Source organism: Physeter macrocephalus, chromosome 11, assembly GCF_002837175.3.
Source record: "Physeter macrocephalus isolate SW-GA chromosome 11, ASM283717v5, whole genome shotgun sequence".
NCBI classification, from domain to species: domain Eukaryota; kingdom Metazoa; phylum Chordata; class Mammalia; order Artiodactyla; family Physeteridae; genus Physeter; species Physeter macrocephalus.
The window spans coordinates 41893351-41909909 of NC_041224.1; the positions used below are offsets into that span (position 1 = coordinate 41893351).

Sequence of the window (16559 nt, forward strand, 5' to 3'; positions counted from 1 at the left end):
CCACGTGCCGCGGAGCGGCTGGGCCCGTGAGCCATGGCCGCTGGGCCTGCGCGCCCGGAGCCTGGGCCCCGCAACGGGGGAGGCCATAGCAGTGAGAGGCCCGCGTACCGCAAAAAAAAAAAAAAAAAAAAAAAAGGGAGGGGGCGCCACCTCATAGTAAGTGAATGTCAACCTACCCTAGGCCTCTAGAATCCATCTTGGCTAAGAGATGCGCACACACACGGGAGGATCCTGAGATATACCAAATACGGACCCAGAACCAGGCAAAGCAAGATGATTGGTCAAAGGAAACCCAAAAGAAATGCCCCATAAAAGTGATTCAGACTACCACGAGGGTGCGACTCTCTCTGAGCCCACCCGTGTGTCTATCCACAGTCACTGTCCTCTTTTTCCTCCTAATAAACACTTTTACTTGTTTCACTACTTTCTGTCTCTATGTGGAAATTCATTTCTACACAGCTGACAGGCCAGGGCCTTGTCACTGGCCACTGGTCCCTGGTGGTCTTGTGGCTAGGATTCAGCGTCCTCACTGCCACAGCCTGATCTCAATCTCTGGCCAGGGAACCGAAATCCTGCTTCAAGCTGCTGCAGGCTGAGGCTATCTAAGATCACATACATACCTTAATTTAAAAATATTTTATTACTAAAAAATGCTAACCATCATCTAAGCCTTCAGTGAATTGTAATCTTTTTGGAATAATAACATCAAAGATCACTAATCACAGATCACCATAAAAAATATAATAATAATGAAAAAGTTTGAAATATTAGGAGAATTACCAAAACATGACAGAGACATGAAGTGAGCAACTGCTGTTTGGAAAACAGCACTTGCTATTTTACAATAGACTTGCTCAATGCAGGAGTGTCACAGACCTTCAATCTGTACAAAACATAATATCTGTGAAGTGCAGTAAAGTGCAATGCAGTGAAATGAGCTACGACATGAGGTGTGCCTGGACTGTGCTCCAGCCCATGGCTTCCTCATACTTGGCATACTTCCCAAGTTCCTCAGACTTGTCAAGCTCCCAAAAACCAGAGGGCCTTTGCAAATGCTACTCCTGCCTGGAACACTCTTCCCTCACTTTTTTGCTTTCTCCACTTGCATTTACCCTTCAGATATCAGGGCAAGTGCCACTTCCCAGAGGCCTTAATTGGCCACTCTGATTGGGCCTAATTTCTCTCTCCTAAGCTCTCAGAGTCCCATGTTTCTCTTCTTCATGTGGCTTGTTGCCACTGCCATTTTCCATGTGTTTGAATGAATATATAATTAATATAATTAAGATTTCTCTCCCTTCAACTGACTGTACAGTGGCTGTTTATGCTTATCCTTATATTGAATCCCCAGTACCTAAAAAATACAGAACCTGGTGCTTAAGAGGTACTCAAATGTTTTCCAAATAAAATGAAAATTACATGTATCTTAGTATAGCATTTTAAATTATTACCTGCTAATGCTTCTACTGTTTTTTCAAAATAATTCACTGTAATATCTTGAATCGAGACTATAGCTTCTTCAGCCCGTCTGGTCCATTCTTGGGCTTCCTTCTGCAGGGCAACTATCCTTTTAGGACCCAGACCATCCTCATCCAAGGACTTCTATAGAAAGAAGGGAAAGTTGTATTAGTAAAAGAGAATAGTAATGTAGAGCCATTAGGAAATCGAAAGGAAATTGGTCACATGGATTATTTCAGCTACTTTTATTACTACTACATAGTCAATTAAATTTCATTCATTCATCGGTTCCTTACTGAGTATGAATAAGGCTCTAAGTGGTGCATCCTTTGGATGACAAAGGGATACTCTGGAGTATAAAGGAAAAAAAAACCTACTTCTACTTTGTATTACTCGAATAACTTTTTCTAGAAGGGAATGCTGTCAAGTTATGTTTCTCTATTAATAATAATAATACACGATTGTTTGAATGAGATCTGTATTGTTAAGCACTCAGCAAAGAGCCTGGTACATGACACTCAAGTGTTAGCTGTTGCTGTGGTTTCTTTTAGGGACATGGCAAGAAGCTTTTCAATAGTGAGATTCTTTTCTGAAGGGCAAAAGTAATACAATAACCTAAAACATGAATGATTGTGACATATACTGTGTCATCTAGTATCCAATTCTTCTACCAAGCATGATTTAGTGACATAAGAAATATACCCAGGTTAGCCATCAGGGAAATGTAAATTAAAACCACAATGAGATACCACTTCACATCTACTAGGACGGCTATAATCAAAAAGACAGACAATAACAAGTGTTGATGATGATGTGGTCAAATCGGAACCCTCATTTACTGCTGGTAGGAGTGTAAAATGGTGCATTTATGGAAAATAGTCTGTCAGTTCTTCAAAAGGTTAAACAGAGTTACTGTAGGGTCCAGCATATCCATATATCCAAGAAAAATGAATACATATGTCCACATAGAAACTTTTACCCAAATATTCATAGCAACATTCATAATAGCCCCAAAGTGGAAAGTTACAAATGTCCATCAATCGCTAAATGGATATGTAAATGTGCTATGTGCATATAATGAACATTATTTGGCAATGAAAAAAATGAAGTTCTAATACACACTACAACATGGATGGAACTTGAAAACTTGATGCTACATGAAAGGAGCCAGACACAAATCATTCCATATGATGTGAAATGTCAAGAACAGGGAGATCTAGAGGCAGAAAGCAGATGGGTGGATGCTTGGAGTTGAGGGGGAATGGGGAATGCATATGGGGTTTCTTTTCAGGGAGATGAAAATATTCTGGAATTAGACAGTGCTGGTGGTTGCAAAACTCTGAATATACTAAAAACCACTGAATTGTACACTTTAAATAGGTGAATTATATGGTCTGTGAATTATATCTCAGTACAGCTGTTATTTAGAGAAAGAAAAAATATACACAGGAAGTAAAGACAATCCAAATAATAGATTTGCAAAATAATGAACAGAACAACTTTCTCCACAGGTTAGGCTGGCATGAGTTTCATCTAAACATGATACCATTTTTACGGTAGGCCGGCAGTGGCCATGAGTGCATGTGTGAAAGGATGGCCCAGTGCAGGGGGCAGAGGTCAAGAGATCTCTCTGTTGTCTTCTGATTCCAGCTGGTTTAGAACCAGAGAAAGCTATTGAACCTCCCCACCCACCTTGGTTCCAGATTCATTATAACACCGGAATGATAATGCTTATTCTAACTAGTGTTCCATGGCTCAATGAAATAAGAGCAATGACAGAATTTACTAAAGTTTAATTTACTGAATTACAATCCAGGGCCTTGCTATTTAAATTTTCATCCTATTTCTCAGAAGTCTGCATGTGTCCTTAGAGATTGAAAATAAGCTAAAGTAAATAAGCAACACATCAAAAACAAGTCATCCTTCCCTGGTGGCACAGTGGTTAAGATCCACCTGCCAAGTGCAGGGTACACAGGTTCGATCCCTGGTCTGGGAAGATCCCACATGCCACGGAGCAACTAAGCCCATGCGCCACAACTACTGAGCCTGCGCTCTAGAGCTCACGAGCCACAACTACTGAGCCCATGCGCCACAACTACTGAAAGCCGCGTGCCTAGAGCCGGTGCTCTGCAACAAGAGAAGCCATCGCAATGAGAAGCCTGCACACCGCAACGAAGAGTAGCCCCCGCTTGCTGCAACTACAGAAAGCCTGCGTGCAGCAATGAAGACCCAATGCAGCCAGTATACCACAACTACTGAGCCTGTGCTCTAGAGCCCACGAGCCACAACTACTGAGCCTACATGCCACAACTACTGAAGCCAGCGTGCTCTAGTGTCCACGTGCCACAACTACTGAGACTGCGTGCTGCAGCTACTGAAGCCCACACACCTAGAGCCCGTGCTCCACAACAAGAGAAGCCATCGCAATGAGAAGCCTGCACACCGCAACGAAGAGTAGCCCCCGCTTGCTGCAACTACAGAAAGCCTGCGTGCAGCAATGAAGACCCAATGCAGCCAAAAAATTAAAATTAAAAAAAGAAGTCATTAGCAAAGAACGTGTGTAACCCTTGAAAATCTGCAGAAATCTTAATGTATTAAGATGACCAATGTAAAACGTCTTCATCTGAAATCAATTTAAAAAATAATAAATTCGATATATCTATAATATATCTAAATATAGGGTAAACCCAAAGTGGAAGCACAGATTGAATCTTAAATGCAACTGAAGAAATAGTATACGATAAAGAATAAATCTCATAAAGTAAAAATATAAAGAAAACGTACCAAAATAGCAAGCTTACATGAAGTCGCAAGTTCTCGCATATCCCTGAATGGCTGCAGTAAATACTGGAAGAACATGGTTGCCGCAGTAACTAATTCCTGGTATGCTTCATCTTCCTCTTGATACACTTTCATTAATGCTACCATGGTGTTGGCTTTTTCATGCCCTTGAAGCACCTAGAAGGCAAAATGTAAATAAAGCTCACGTATGGACAGTATTTATAAGATCATACCAAACCAACAAAGCTAAAGAAACCTGAATGTTCTAAACGTTACTGCATCAATTTAAAATACTGATTAAACATGAAAATGCTATTGTTCTCCAACCAAAATGCCCAGTAAGAATGGTTAAATAAATCATGGTATATCCACAGTAGACTATTATTACTATAATCAATCATTCAGCACTGTGCTTTTGAAGACTGTTTAGTAACTGGGGACTTTTATAATAATAAATGGGAGGTGGAGGAGGACGCAGAGTTGAAAATTTTATCTCAACTATGTTTTCTCTAAGTACTCAGAGAAAAGGACAGGGAAAAGGCATCAAATAGGGTGTAGACTGAGGATATTTTTCATCACTTTCTGACCGTAAAGGTTTTGTGAGGATGCACTCCTTTTTTAAAAGCTCATAAGGACACAGAAATGCCTCCAAGTACTTCTCCAGCATGACAACTCTCTTAATTCCCCCAGGTTAATATTGCCACCAAACCCCCAGCAGACTCATTTAGCATCACAAATGTGGCTCTAGCCTCTGCAGAGTGCTTCTTCTGAGGCAGGAGAGAAAATAAACTGAGCATTTATAATCTAGATAAACTCATTTGGTAAGAAATTACCTTACCCCCCAGGAGAAGAGAAATAAAATCAAGTAATAGTATAGACTTTTTTTCCCAGTCAATATCCTTAAATTCTTCTATTTCCTTCCCTCCACTTAAGGATAAAGTGATCTATGTTCAGCTGACATTTTATCCAGGTGATAATACTAGGATTAAAAAAAAAAGTTTCCCTGAAAAATATTAAAACACACAAAAAAGTAAACTTAAGACAACTGATACTTTTCAGTCTTATTTCTTAGACTATTCAGAATTCAAACCATTCATCTTCACTTTATATATACTAGCAATATTGGCAACTGGTCTAATTCTAAAATCAATTGCTTTCCTGTTCTAAATATGAGCTGAGTATTAAGATGATCACATACACTTCCATGGATGCAGTATATTTTGTATTTAAGCCCTCCCCCGCCCACCTGTTCCACGTAAACAGGTGAACCACATAAGTGTCAACAGCTAGCCTAACAGTATGAACTATACTAGTGCCATAATACCTCTGAATGAACTTCAACTTGGGTAAAGTATAACTTTTACAACAGTAACATATATGTTAGTTTAAGGAAAAACCACTTCTGTGAGAAACCGGGTGTCTAAAAAATAAAAGTCTGTCTGATTCAAAATGATAAAGTTGGGCTTCCCTGGTGCCACAGTGGTTAAGAATCTGCCTGCCAATGCAGGGCACACAGGTTCGAGCCCTGATCCTGGAAGATCCCACATGCCACGGAGCAACTAAGCCCGTGTGACACAACTACTGAGCCTGCGCTCTAGAGCCCGCAAGCCACAACTCCTGAAGCCTGGGCCCCTAGAGCCTGTGCTCTGCAACAAGAGAGGCCACTGAAATGAGAAGCCCTCGCACCGCAGCGAATAGCAGCCCCGGCTCGAGGTAACTAGAGAAAGCCCGCGTTTAGCAACAAAGACCCAACGCAGTCAAAAATAAAATAAAAAAAGAAAAAAGATAAAGTTGACTGGCCTGAAACTGCCCTGTGGTTTCCTCACATTAAAAGTGAAATTAGGGCTTCCCTCGTGGCCCAGTGGTTGAGGGTCCACCTGCCGATGCTGGGGACACGGGTTCGTGCCCCGGTCCTGGAAGATCCCACATGCCTTGGAGCGGCTGGGCCCGTGGGCCATGGCCGCTGAGCCTGCGCGTCCGGAGCTTGTGCTCCGCAACGGGAGAGGCCGCAACAGTGAGAGGCCCGCGTACCGCAAAAAAAAAAAAAAGTGAAATTAACCCATGAGAAGTGGGTGCATAAAAGGCTCATTCTATATATATTTAGCTTGAGAGGATATAATTAAGATTTTGAAATGTGGCTGGATTGTTCTCTTACACCTCCCCTTCCTCAAATGAAGGCAGAGAAAAATCATTCAGATTAAGTACGGCGTATAATGAGAAAGGGCAAGCAAGAGGCATGTCAGGGTGTGGGATAGAGCACTAAATCTTGACTCAGGAGAGTCAGCTGGTTGTGGATATATGAGCCATATTTTTCTCTTAAACCCTTTTGTGAATTTGTGAATCCCCTTCAGTTCTGTAAGCTTACCACTCAAAAAGTGAATTGTTCCATCTCGCTAATTACCTCTTTCAAGCTTAAAATTGCACTCATGTTGCTGCTGTTCCACACTGATGAAGACAGCTCACATCCTGTCGGCTGTCCACTTGACCGAGTCTTTATCACCTAAAAAACCTGTGTCCTAGAAGCACCTTCATCCTCTAAAACATTTTGTCTCCATTATCGGTCTTCCCTCATACACAGAACCTGTCACTGTTTACCTTCAGTCTGTGTTGTCATTTCCTGCACGGATGGGATATTTCTAGTTTTGCTTTCAGTATTCTCTGGCACTTCCTGTCACAACAGCCATCTCCACCAGCACTCATAAGGGCCGACCCTGGCTCCAAACTGCGATTAAACTTTGATTTAACTTAGTTCTCTCGCTATAGGCCCCACGGGGATTCCGCGGAATTCCCCTCGCTGCTCCCCGACAGGTGAAGAGCACCTGCGAGGCTGCGCGGCCCTTCCGCGCATCACGGTGTTAACCTGCTCCTTCCCCGCGCTAGTCTGCGGAAGGACCCCCCTCTCGCACTAGTCCCCCCCCTGAAAAGGGGCCCGAGGCTCAACCGAGAGGGAGAAGGACCGGGCGACGGCCCGGCGGGCGCGTACCTGGCGCAGCCGCGCCCCCGCCTCGTCCCGCCGCGCGCGCAGGGCCCGCTCCCGGAACTCGCGCGTGCTCTCGCAGTCGGCCGCGCAGCCCTCGGCGGGGAAGAGCGCGTCGCGCACCGCGGCGCCGCCGCAGCCGTCGGCCGCCTGGCCCAGGTAGCGCTCCAGCTGCCGGCACAGCTCCTGCAGCGACGCCTCGCCGGGGTCCGTGCGAGCCGGCCATACCAGCGTCCACAGCCCGAGCCCCAGGCCCCAGGCCCCGCCGCCGCCCGCGTCCAGCTCCGGCGGCAGCCGCGGGAAGCAGCGCTCCAGCGGCGGCCACAGCGCCGCCAGCTGCTGGTGCGCGCCGCGGAGCCCGGCAGCCGAGAGCAGGCCTGCCCAGCTGGGCGGGGGCGCGGCGGCCTCGGACACCAGCTCGGGCCCGGGCTGGCTCCCCTCGCGCCGCCGCCGCTGCGCCGTGCGGTCGTGACAAGTCACAGCGAACTTGCCCTCCACGTCGTTCCAGGCCACGAGGAAGCGCAGCTGGTGCCGCTCGGGCTCGGCGAAGAGGTCCTCGCGGACCGGCACCCAGCCCTCCAAGCTGTCGGGTTGCTCGTCCTCCATGACCGCCGGCGGTCAGCGCCCGGAGGGCTCGGCTCGCCGGAGCCTGGTCTCCCTGCACCCCCAGCCACTGGACTGTCCGGACAGCGTCATTTTTTGCTGAACTGAAATCAGCGTCAGCAACCCCGCTGCCGCCACCCTCGGCACTTTTGATTGGCTGCCCGCGGCCTGTGAGGCTTCCAGCACGCTTCCGGGATTGGTTGGGTGATAGAGGGGAGGGTTCACGACAACCAATGAAAAGGTCAGAAGATCGCCGCTCCGAATCAATCAATGTCGCAACCCTCGTCTGGAGCCCGGAATGATCACTCTTGCCTCACCTTTTCCACCTGTGTACACACTGACGTTGAAAAAAAATATTTGTTAAATGAACGAGTTATTGTCTTAGCCTCCTACACTAAACTGTGAACCTCTTGAGAACGCAAACCCAGCTAGCTGACTTGGTCTTCTATTACCAGGGCCCTAGTGAATACATGGTTCCTGTGCTCAAGAATGATGAGATCAAACATTAAATTAAACTTAATAATTATTTGTTGAGGGCCTCTAAGCGCCAAACACTGGGTAGAAGCCACAAGTTTATTGGTATCAATTCAACAAGCTTTTATGGAATGTATGCTGTGTGCCTGTTTTGGGAGGCTAGGCGTGGAGGGGGCATACAAAAAACGTACAGTCCCTCCGTCTTCAAAGCATCCCAGCTCCCAACCAACATGTTTAAATACAATCTGTGTTCTAGCACGGCATTTTAGAGATAAGGAAACTGAGATCCAGAAAAGAAACATTTCTTAAGATACACAGACACTTAGGCAATTCAGACACTTCAGACCACCTGGCTATTGACGACCTGTTTACGGAGATGAGGAGATGTAGTTTGCAGGTAGGGATGGAGTGTAGGTTGGAGCTGAACCTGTTCATACAACAGGGTATAAGACAGCACTGGGCTCTACCCAGGAAATGTACAGTGTATACTGAGAAATACAGTACATGTCAGCTCCCGTCCTGTGAGAGCACTGCTAGAGGGATAGTGGGGTTGGAGGACCGAGGGGGAGGAGCGAGAAGCCCAGGGAGCGGGGAAGGAGCCCTTCATAAAAACACGGTTTGTGAGGGCTTGATTCAGGAGCTAGTGAAAGGGCTTTTGAAGTTTTTGAGCTGAGAACGCCAGGAATCAGATTTGTACTTGCTATTATGCCCAAGGTAAAACAAAAACAAGCCCCCTCGCCCCACCCCCAAAAGAAAAAAAAAAAACAGGGCCAGGGTGAAGCTTTGGTTAGGGGCATCTCCACTCCCCCCCCACCACAAGATAATCCCAAGGCATCAAGTAGCCTCTGTGGAATGTAGCTTGAAGGTCTAAAGGTGCCTCTATCTGAAGGTCCCTCCCTTTAATGTCGAGGAGAGGTGGAGCTATGGGTTCTTGGATTCCCAATAGCTACTCTGGCTGTCACCCAGTCCTCTTGGAGAGATAACCTTCTAGCTGAAGTGATTTATTTTTCCTCAAACTATTTTTTAATATATTTTATCTAATATGATTTCTTATAATTCTTTAATAGTCTATTTTAATATCCTTGAATATTCTTTACAGTATGTCTTTACTGGTTTTGTTTTATAATCTTATCATTTCTATTAGTCTTTCTAAATTATTTGCTTTTTCAAAATGAAACTAGCAGGCTTTCTAATTATAAAAGAAATTTTTATTTCTTGTGAAAGGGGAATAAATGTATATATTCTTAGAAAAAATATGGAAAAGTATACACCAAACCTAATAATTGTTGTTACCAGGATGCATGACTGGTTTACATTCACTTTATGGTTCTTTTGTAGTATTTGATTTTTTCTAAGCCAAGTATTATATATTATTTTACAATAAAAATAATTTTAAAAAGTAATAAAAGGTATATATAATTATTATAAAATGGACATATCAAAGATATAAAGATATAAGTAAAATAACTCAAAAAAGATAAACAGTGCTTTCATTTTGTGTGTGTGTGTATATATATGTGTGTATATATATATAATTATACTGTAATAATATTTTGCATACTCTTTCTACTTACAAATATATTGTGGACATTTTCCACATTAAAAAAAATAGGCACTGGGCTTCCCTGGTGGCGCAGTGGTTGAGAATCCGCCTGCCAATACAGGGGGCACGGGTTCCAGCCCTGGGCTGGGAAAATCCCACATGCTGCGGAGCAACTAAGCCCGTGCGCCACAACTACTGAGCCTGCGCTCTAGAGCCCGAGAGCCACAATTACTGAAGCCTGCCTGCTACAACTACTGACGCCCACGCGTCTAGAGCCCATGCTCTGCAACAAGAGAAGCCACCGCAATGAGAAGCCCGCACACCACAGCAAAGAGTAGCCCCCCCTCACCACAACTGGAGAAAGCCCTCCCACAGCAACGAAGACCCAACGCAGCCAAAAATAAATAAATTAATAAATTAATTAATTTAAAAAGTTATCTACATCATTATTTTTAATACTTGCCAAAACTGAGTTGACAGTATTGTGATTTATTTAAAGAATTCTATATTGGTAGGAATAGATTAATTTCAATTTTCTGCCAGTATAGATAATGCTATGGTGAACATTCTTGTACATATATCTTTGCATAATTTATTCTTTCAAATTGTTTGCTTTTGATATTTTATTTGGCTTCCAATGTTTTTATTGTATAGATACCTGGCAGTAACAGTATTTTAAAAATGAAATTTTGATTAAGGTTTCAAAAAGCAATAGATGTAAAATTCTGAGATCAAATCACCACATGCAGACTTTTAAAGGAAATGGTCCAGAACCCAATTCATGCCCTCCACCAGTGGAAGAAAATAAAAAGGGATCAGAGTGAAGAAAAGAGGGTGTTTGAGAGGGAGACTGGTGGAGCAATTTTTCTGGAGAGAGCTATTGTTGGACTGGGGGGGGAGAGTTGGAAGCCCCACCCTCTATCCCCAAGCCCAGTGTGGGGTCTTCAAAGGGACCCTTCAGGTAGCTCGCTGTATTTCCTGCAAGTGGGCCAATGGTGGCCTGAGGAGAAAGGATTGGCTGCTTTGGTGGCAGAGCCAGGGAGAGTGGCTGCATTGGAATTGTCTGCACCCCAGAGTTTGCCAGAACCAAGGATGGAGCCTACATCCCAATATCCAGATATGGGCCAGCAGGACGACAGAGCCAGCAAGGAGTCACCTAGATCCTGCCTGAGAGAACCAGCTGCATGGTGAAGAGACCTCATTTGAGAAATCTTGGAGGTGGCCCACCAGGGCCTGGAGGAGGAGTGCAAGGGACCCCCTGGAATAGAGGGGTTCTCAGCCTGGTCGTGGGAACTCCAGGGGAAAGGGCTCATCATGGTAAACCCCAGAGATATACAAAAGCTCAGAGAGACAGAGAGTGCTCTAAGCATCTGCCTGCCCCAGAGAGCCAGAAGCTAGCGCCCACCCTCTGTGGCATCAGCTCAGATAGGAGCTGTCTTATCACCTTAGCGCCTCCTGCCCCTGGCAAACAAACCAGCATCTGAGGGAGGAGGTGGAGGCAAACAAACCAGCATCTAAGGGAGGAGGTGTGGGAACAAGAGGCCAACCTCATCCCCTCCTTTCCCAGGGCAGACTTCCAGCTACAGAGGCCTCAGCTGGGGAGGGGGAAGATTTTGATGCTGGCTAAACTAAGTTTGACTTTAAAAAAAATTAATTTATTAATTTATTTATTTTCGGCTGCGTTGGGTATTCGTTGCGGTGCGTGCGCACTTTCTCTAGTTGCGGTGAGCGGGGGCTATTCTTTGTTGCGGTGCGTGGGCTTCTCATTGCGGTGGCTTCTCTTGTTGCAGAGCACGGGCTCTAGGCGCGCGGGCTTCAGTAGTTGTGGTGCACGGGCCCTGTTGCTCCGCGGCATGTGGGATCTTCCTGGACCAGGGCTGGAACCCGTGTCTCCTGCATTGGCAGGCGGATTCTTAACCGCTGCACCACCAGGGAAGTCCTCTAAGTTTGACTTTTTAATTAACGTATTGGACTGTACATTCCCTTACTGAATGGAGACTATGCCTTCAAGTGACCCCAGGACTCTGTGTTACCTAAGAGGGAGCAGAAAGTCATGGGTGTGCTCGATTTTTATCCAGAGAGGGGAATAAATGAGTAAATGTTCAAGGAATAGTGGGAGAAAAAATATTAAGTTGCATTTGATTACCTTCAGAGTTGTGCTTATTCAAAAGACTCTGGGAAAAGCCCCTCAGGCCAGGTGGAAGGTGCACAGCCTGGGGACTCTCAGAAGTCCTCCTTCTCTGCGTGGCCTGCAGCCATCCTCCTGCCCTTGCTGTGACAGCCCCCAGCCCTCTATTCATGACCATACATCAGGCCCTCGGTGGAGCCCCCAGACTCCAATCCCCACAGTAAATGAAGTAACTCAGGGGACAGCATGTAACCTCTCCTGGTGACACTTGAGCAGTCAGCAGTGGGCAGGTCTATATTTGGGCTTTCACTCATGAAAGGCCTGTTGCTATTTGCAGCCGGAGCCAGCTCGTGTTACCCTTGCCTTTGCTGCCCCACTTGTAGAACCCTGGGCTAAAACAGGCACGGGTAGCCCGCGGGGCACGCAGAGGTCACAGGGAGGGAAAGCCTGCTGAACGCGGATGCAGTTTTCTAGCAGTTATCCAGAGACTTCGAGTTAAAAGAAGAATTTATGGATCCTTAAATTAACAGGCAAGTTTTTGGATAGGCATTCTTCGAATGCAAATTGTATATTAGAAGCTCAGTAACTTAGTACCAGAGTGTCAATGCAGTATCTTTCCTTTAGGTGGGAAGAGATATCATCTTAAATTATAGATGTGTGCATTGCAATAAACAGTGCAAACATTTCCTGTGCCTTCTTGGAGCAAGGATTCAAGAATGTGGTGTTGGTACGGGACGTGAAAGCCTCAGGTGCACATAGAAAGAGGCTGGTGATTCTTGCAGTGTGTCTTTAGGGTATTTTTAGTGCAGGGGTCCATTTGTTAGAACAGTTTGGAACCCTAAATGTTGATACCATTTGGCTATGGTATCAGGTTGATAAATACTTTTTATTTTAATCTGCGTGTGCATGCTGACAAATGAGAATTTTATGCTTTGATTCAAATACTGAAAAACAGCTTTGTAATCATTTTTCATTTGTTATGCATACCCCCTCCTCCTATAGAAAGTTTTCAGGTGTTGGCTGTGCTGATTTGAACCATCTTGCAAAACTATACAGCTAACACTTTAAAGCAAGTTTCTTTAGCTGTGGCTCAGAAATTGCCAGGGGCTACATTGGTGGACTTCTAAAATCGTAAGCAAAATTATGTTTGTGCCCTTATGGGCTCACTTTTGGGGAGAGAATTTACAGCTTTCAGTAGATTTTCAGGGATATCCATAACCCATAAAAGGTTAAAAAACTTTTTTTGGGGGGGACTTTTCTAATTAAAGCACAGGAACACACCTCCCATATAAGACTTAGGCAAAAGTCTTTTTTTTTTTTAAACTGTGGATCAATTGCATAGAGTAGAAGCTACCAAGCTAATATATTTGTTATAGACTGTGATTTATTACTGTATTTCTCTAAGCCTTGGCTTTACATTTATAAAATGACAATTTATTGTTAATATTCCTTTCTCCCCCAATTGTGAACATTTTGTTAAGACATGGAAAGAGTCTGGATGTTGAGGGGGGAAAGGGAGTGTCAACTGTGGGGTATGTTGCAATACTCCTCCTTTGCTACCCAGGTCCCAGACCAGTTTGTGTTGGTTTATTCACAGGGCAAATGCTGGCGTGGAAGAATTTGTTCTTATTAGCATCTGTGCTCAGTGGTTTCCAGTCTTCTTGCCTGTTTAACGCTTCGATTTAGTGTTTCACATTCCAGCAACAGGCTGAAAGAGTTTCTCAGGATGATTTATTGCTAGCACAGAATTCTGGTTTTCTCCCTTTTGCAAGCACATGGAAATGTAAGTGTTATTTTTAGCTGGGCTGCTCCTCAGCCCATAGGTGGTATGGTTTCGTGGGAAAATGGGTCCAGATGCAACTCTTTACCTGCCTGGGTTGAGTCCAGCACTCAGAACGGCGCTGGATACTGAGTAGCCCCAGATCAATCCTTGTTAAATGACATCAGCCACAGTAAGCCATTTTTCCTCACAGGGACTCAGTTTTGCCATCATAAAGTCAGGAAATTGAGTTATATGCTTTCCAAGGGACCCTCCATCCTTAGAATTCACATCTCTGCCCAGCTTCCTTGGAAGCTCTTGCTGTAAGAAGGGGTGATCTCATAGCCAGTGCCCGTGTCTGGATGTGAGGCTGCTCTGCTTTGGTGCCTTCTTCCATTTTCAGCTGTCTTCAAGGGACAGAATGATCCCACTGTGGCCACAGGTGATTCCACACTGCTCTGGTCGCTGTGGGTTTTCCCTTTCTGACCCCAGCCCTCCCCCTCCATGAGTGAGCATGTGGGGAGACTTCTAACCTAGCCCAGGTGGGAGACGCTGAGGTCCTAGTAATAAAAGCAATAATAGTAACAGTAACAACAATAACAGCAGCTAACATTTATTGAAGGCTTACTTTGAGCCATGTGCTGTGCTGAGCACTGTACACACATGTTATTTATTCTGAATGCCAACTTTATGAGGTAGAAACTATTAATAAACCCATTTCATGGACTCATGAAAGTAAGGCCTAGAGAGAGGATTTTCCCAGGGTTACACTGCTAGGAAGTAGCAGAGACAATGCAAACACAGGACTTTCTGAATCCAGAGCAAAGTGACCTCAAGGAGAGGTAGGGGGAGTTGGTGGAGGGATGTTACCTGGAGATTGAGGAGACAGAACCAGAATCAGAGTTAACTGGACATTAGTTCGATTTTGGGATGTCAAGGATGAGCTCCCGGTCTCTGATTTGGGTGCTGACGGGAGCGGGTTACTAATGGATATTAGGAATGCAGTGGTCCTCGTGAGGCTGTGACAGGCATGGGCCATGGTGGATGGGCGGGGAGCTCTCAGCAGGAAGAACAGCCTGAGCCAGGGCCTTGTGTGGGACTTACATGAAAGGATACTGAGAGACGTCAGAAGGAACAGCAATGTCCCCTGGAGAAGGCCAGGCCGTGTGGGGAGGTAGAGCTAGGATATGAGGGGTGGGGGATAACTTCCCTGATACCCAGCGGATTTGGGACTTGCCAGCAGTGGAGCCCTCAGAATGCAGGACGTGTAGACTTTCCACATCCTCCTGGGCAAAGCAGCATGATGCTGTGCTTAACACTAGGCAGGGACTCTCCTGAGGAGAGCCATGGGGTGCACAGCCAGTGGACCATAGAGACAAAACGGTTTCAAGGAGGATTCCTGCCTACAAGGTGACACTCAGGTGTGATACTGGAGCCACAGAGGGAAACTGTGTGATTTTGGCCCATGTGACCAGAGCCTGTGCTTTAAGAGGGAGGAGGTATCCTGGGGTCCCAGGACAGAGGGAAGTGGTGTCTCTGAGAAGCTGTGCACCAGCCCAGATGGGTTAATCACTTATTCACTCATCTGGGGCCTCCTTTCCACCAGGAATCATGTCTCGTTCATTGGGCCCCCAGCACCCAGCAGTCCTGTTCTCTCTCTTTTTCAAAAAAAACGATTTATTTTATTATTTATTTATTTATTTAATTTATTTTGGGCTGCATCAGCTCTTAGGTGTGGCACACAGGATCTTTGTTGAGGCATGCAGGATCTTTTCTCTATCTAGTTGTGGCCCGCGGGCTCCAGAGCATGTGGGCTCTGTAGTTCGCTGCACACGGGCTCTCTAGTTGAGGCGTGCAAGCTCAGTAGTTGTGGAGTGTGGGCTTAGTTGCTCCGTGGCGTGTGGGATCTTAGTTCCCGGACCAGGGATCGAACCCGCATCCCCTGCATTGGAAGGTGGATTCTTTACCATTGGACCACCAGGGAAGTTCCAGTCCTGTTCTCTTGAATCCACCTGAATCCACACCCCTCCAGGCCCATGAACAGTCAGGGCCAGTGTCAAGGGTGATGCCCAGCGCCACAGCCTCTGAACATGGTGGGGTCACCTGTGATCTCTGTGTGGGTGCAGACTCCCAGGTCACTCCGTGTTGCCCCACAGTGTGCTGGGGCAGGACTTCTGAGACTCTGGCCTGACCAGGTGGGGCCTGTAACACCCCTGGAGCAGAGAGAGCAGCCAGGAGCCAGGAGTGAATACAGGAGAAGTGCTCCTAAGCTCGGAAGACCTGCTGCTGCTGCAGGCCTGTAAGAAGCCCCTGGAAGCGTGACCCTCTCATCCTCTCAGCTTCTATTTCCAGATCTAATTGCCCTCCACCTCATTCCCCTCCCCTGCCCCTATGATGCTGTACCAGAGCTCAAAGCAAATGTTCGTGGTGAGACACTACTTCTATGCAATGGGGTTCTTCCCCCACCCCCAGCTTTATTGAGATATAGTTGACATATAACTTTAAGTAAGATTAAGGTGTACATGTGATGATGTGATGCACATATTTATTGTGAAATGATTACCACAATAAGGTTGGTTACAGCCTCCATCACCTCACATAATTACCTTTCTTTTATGTGTGTGGTGAGAACGTTTAAGATCTACTCTCTTAATAAACAAATGGGACCTGATGAAACTTAAAAGCTTTTGCACAGCAAAGGAAACCATAAACAAGATGAAAAGACACCCCTCAGAATGGGAGAAAATATTTGCAAATGAAGCAACTGACAAAGGATTAATCTCCAAAATTTACAAGCAGCTCATGCAGCCCAATATCAAAAAAACAAACAACCCAATCC

At 45.5% G+C, this 16559-nt stretch overlaps 2 protein-coding genes across 4 annotated transcripts in view; one reads left to right on the forward strand and one right to left on the reverse strand.

Moving 5' to 3' along the window:
- The window catches only part of WHAMM (WASP homolog associated with actin, golgi membranes and microtubules), a 23305-nt gene extending 15394 nt beyond the window's left edge, over positions 1–7911 (reverse strand). Inside the window, exons 1-3 of the mRNA XM_024117416.3 lie at positions 7220–7911; positions 4240–4413; positions 1449–1599 (exon numbers count right to left, since the gene is read on the reverse strand). Coding sequence (XP_023973184.1) covers positions 1449–1599; positions 4240–4413; positions 7220–7819 — 925 coding nt within the window. The 5' untranslated portion in view covers positions 7820–7911. The remainder of the gene's footprint in view (positions 1–1448; positions 1600–4239; positions 4414–7219) is intronic.
- A 4469-nt stretch (positions 7912–12380) lies between these two features.
- Positions 12381–16559, forward strand: part of FSD2 (fibronectin type III and SPRY domain containing 2) — a 42115-nt gene continuing 37936 nt past the window's right edge. The window contains exons 1-2 of one of the 3 annotated variants that reach the window (XM_028494922.2): positions 12835–13092; positions 13559–13744. The gene's annotated coding sequence lies outside the window, so the exon portion shown is untranslated. The other 2 variants (XM_028494921.1, XM_028494924.1) reach the window with 2 other exon arrangements.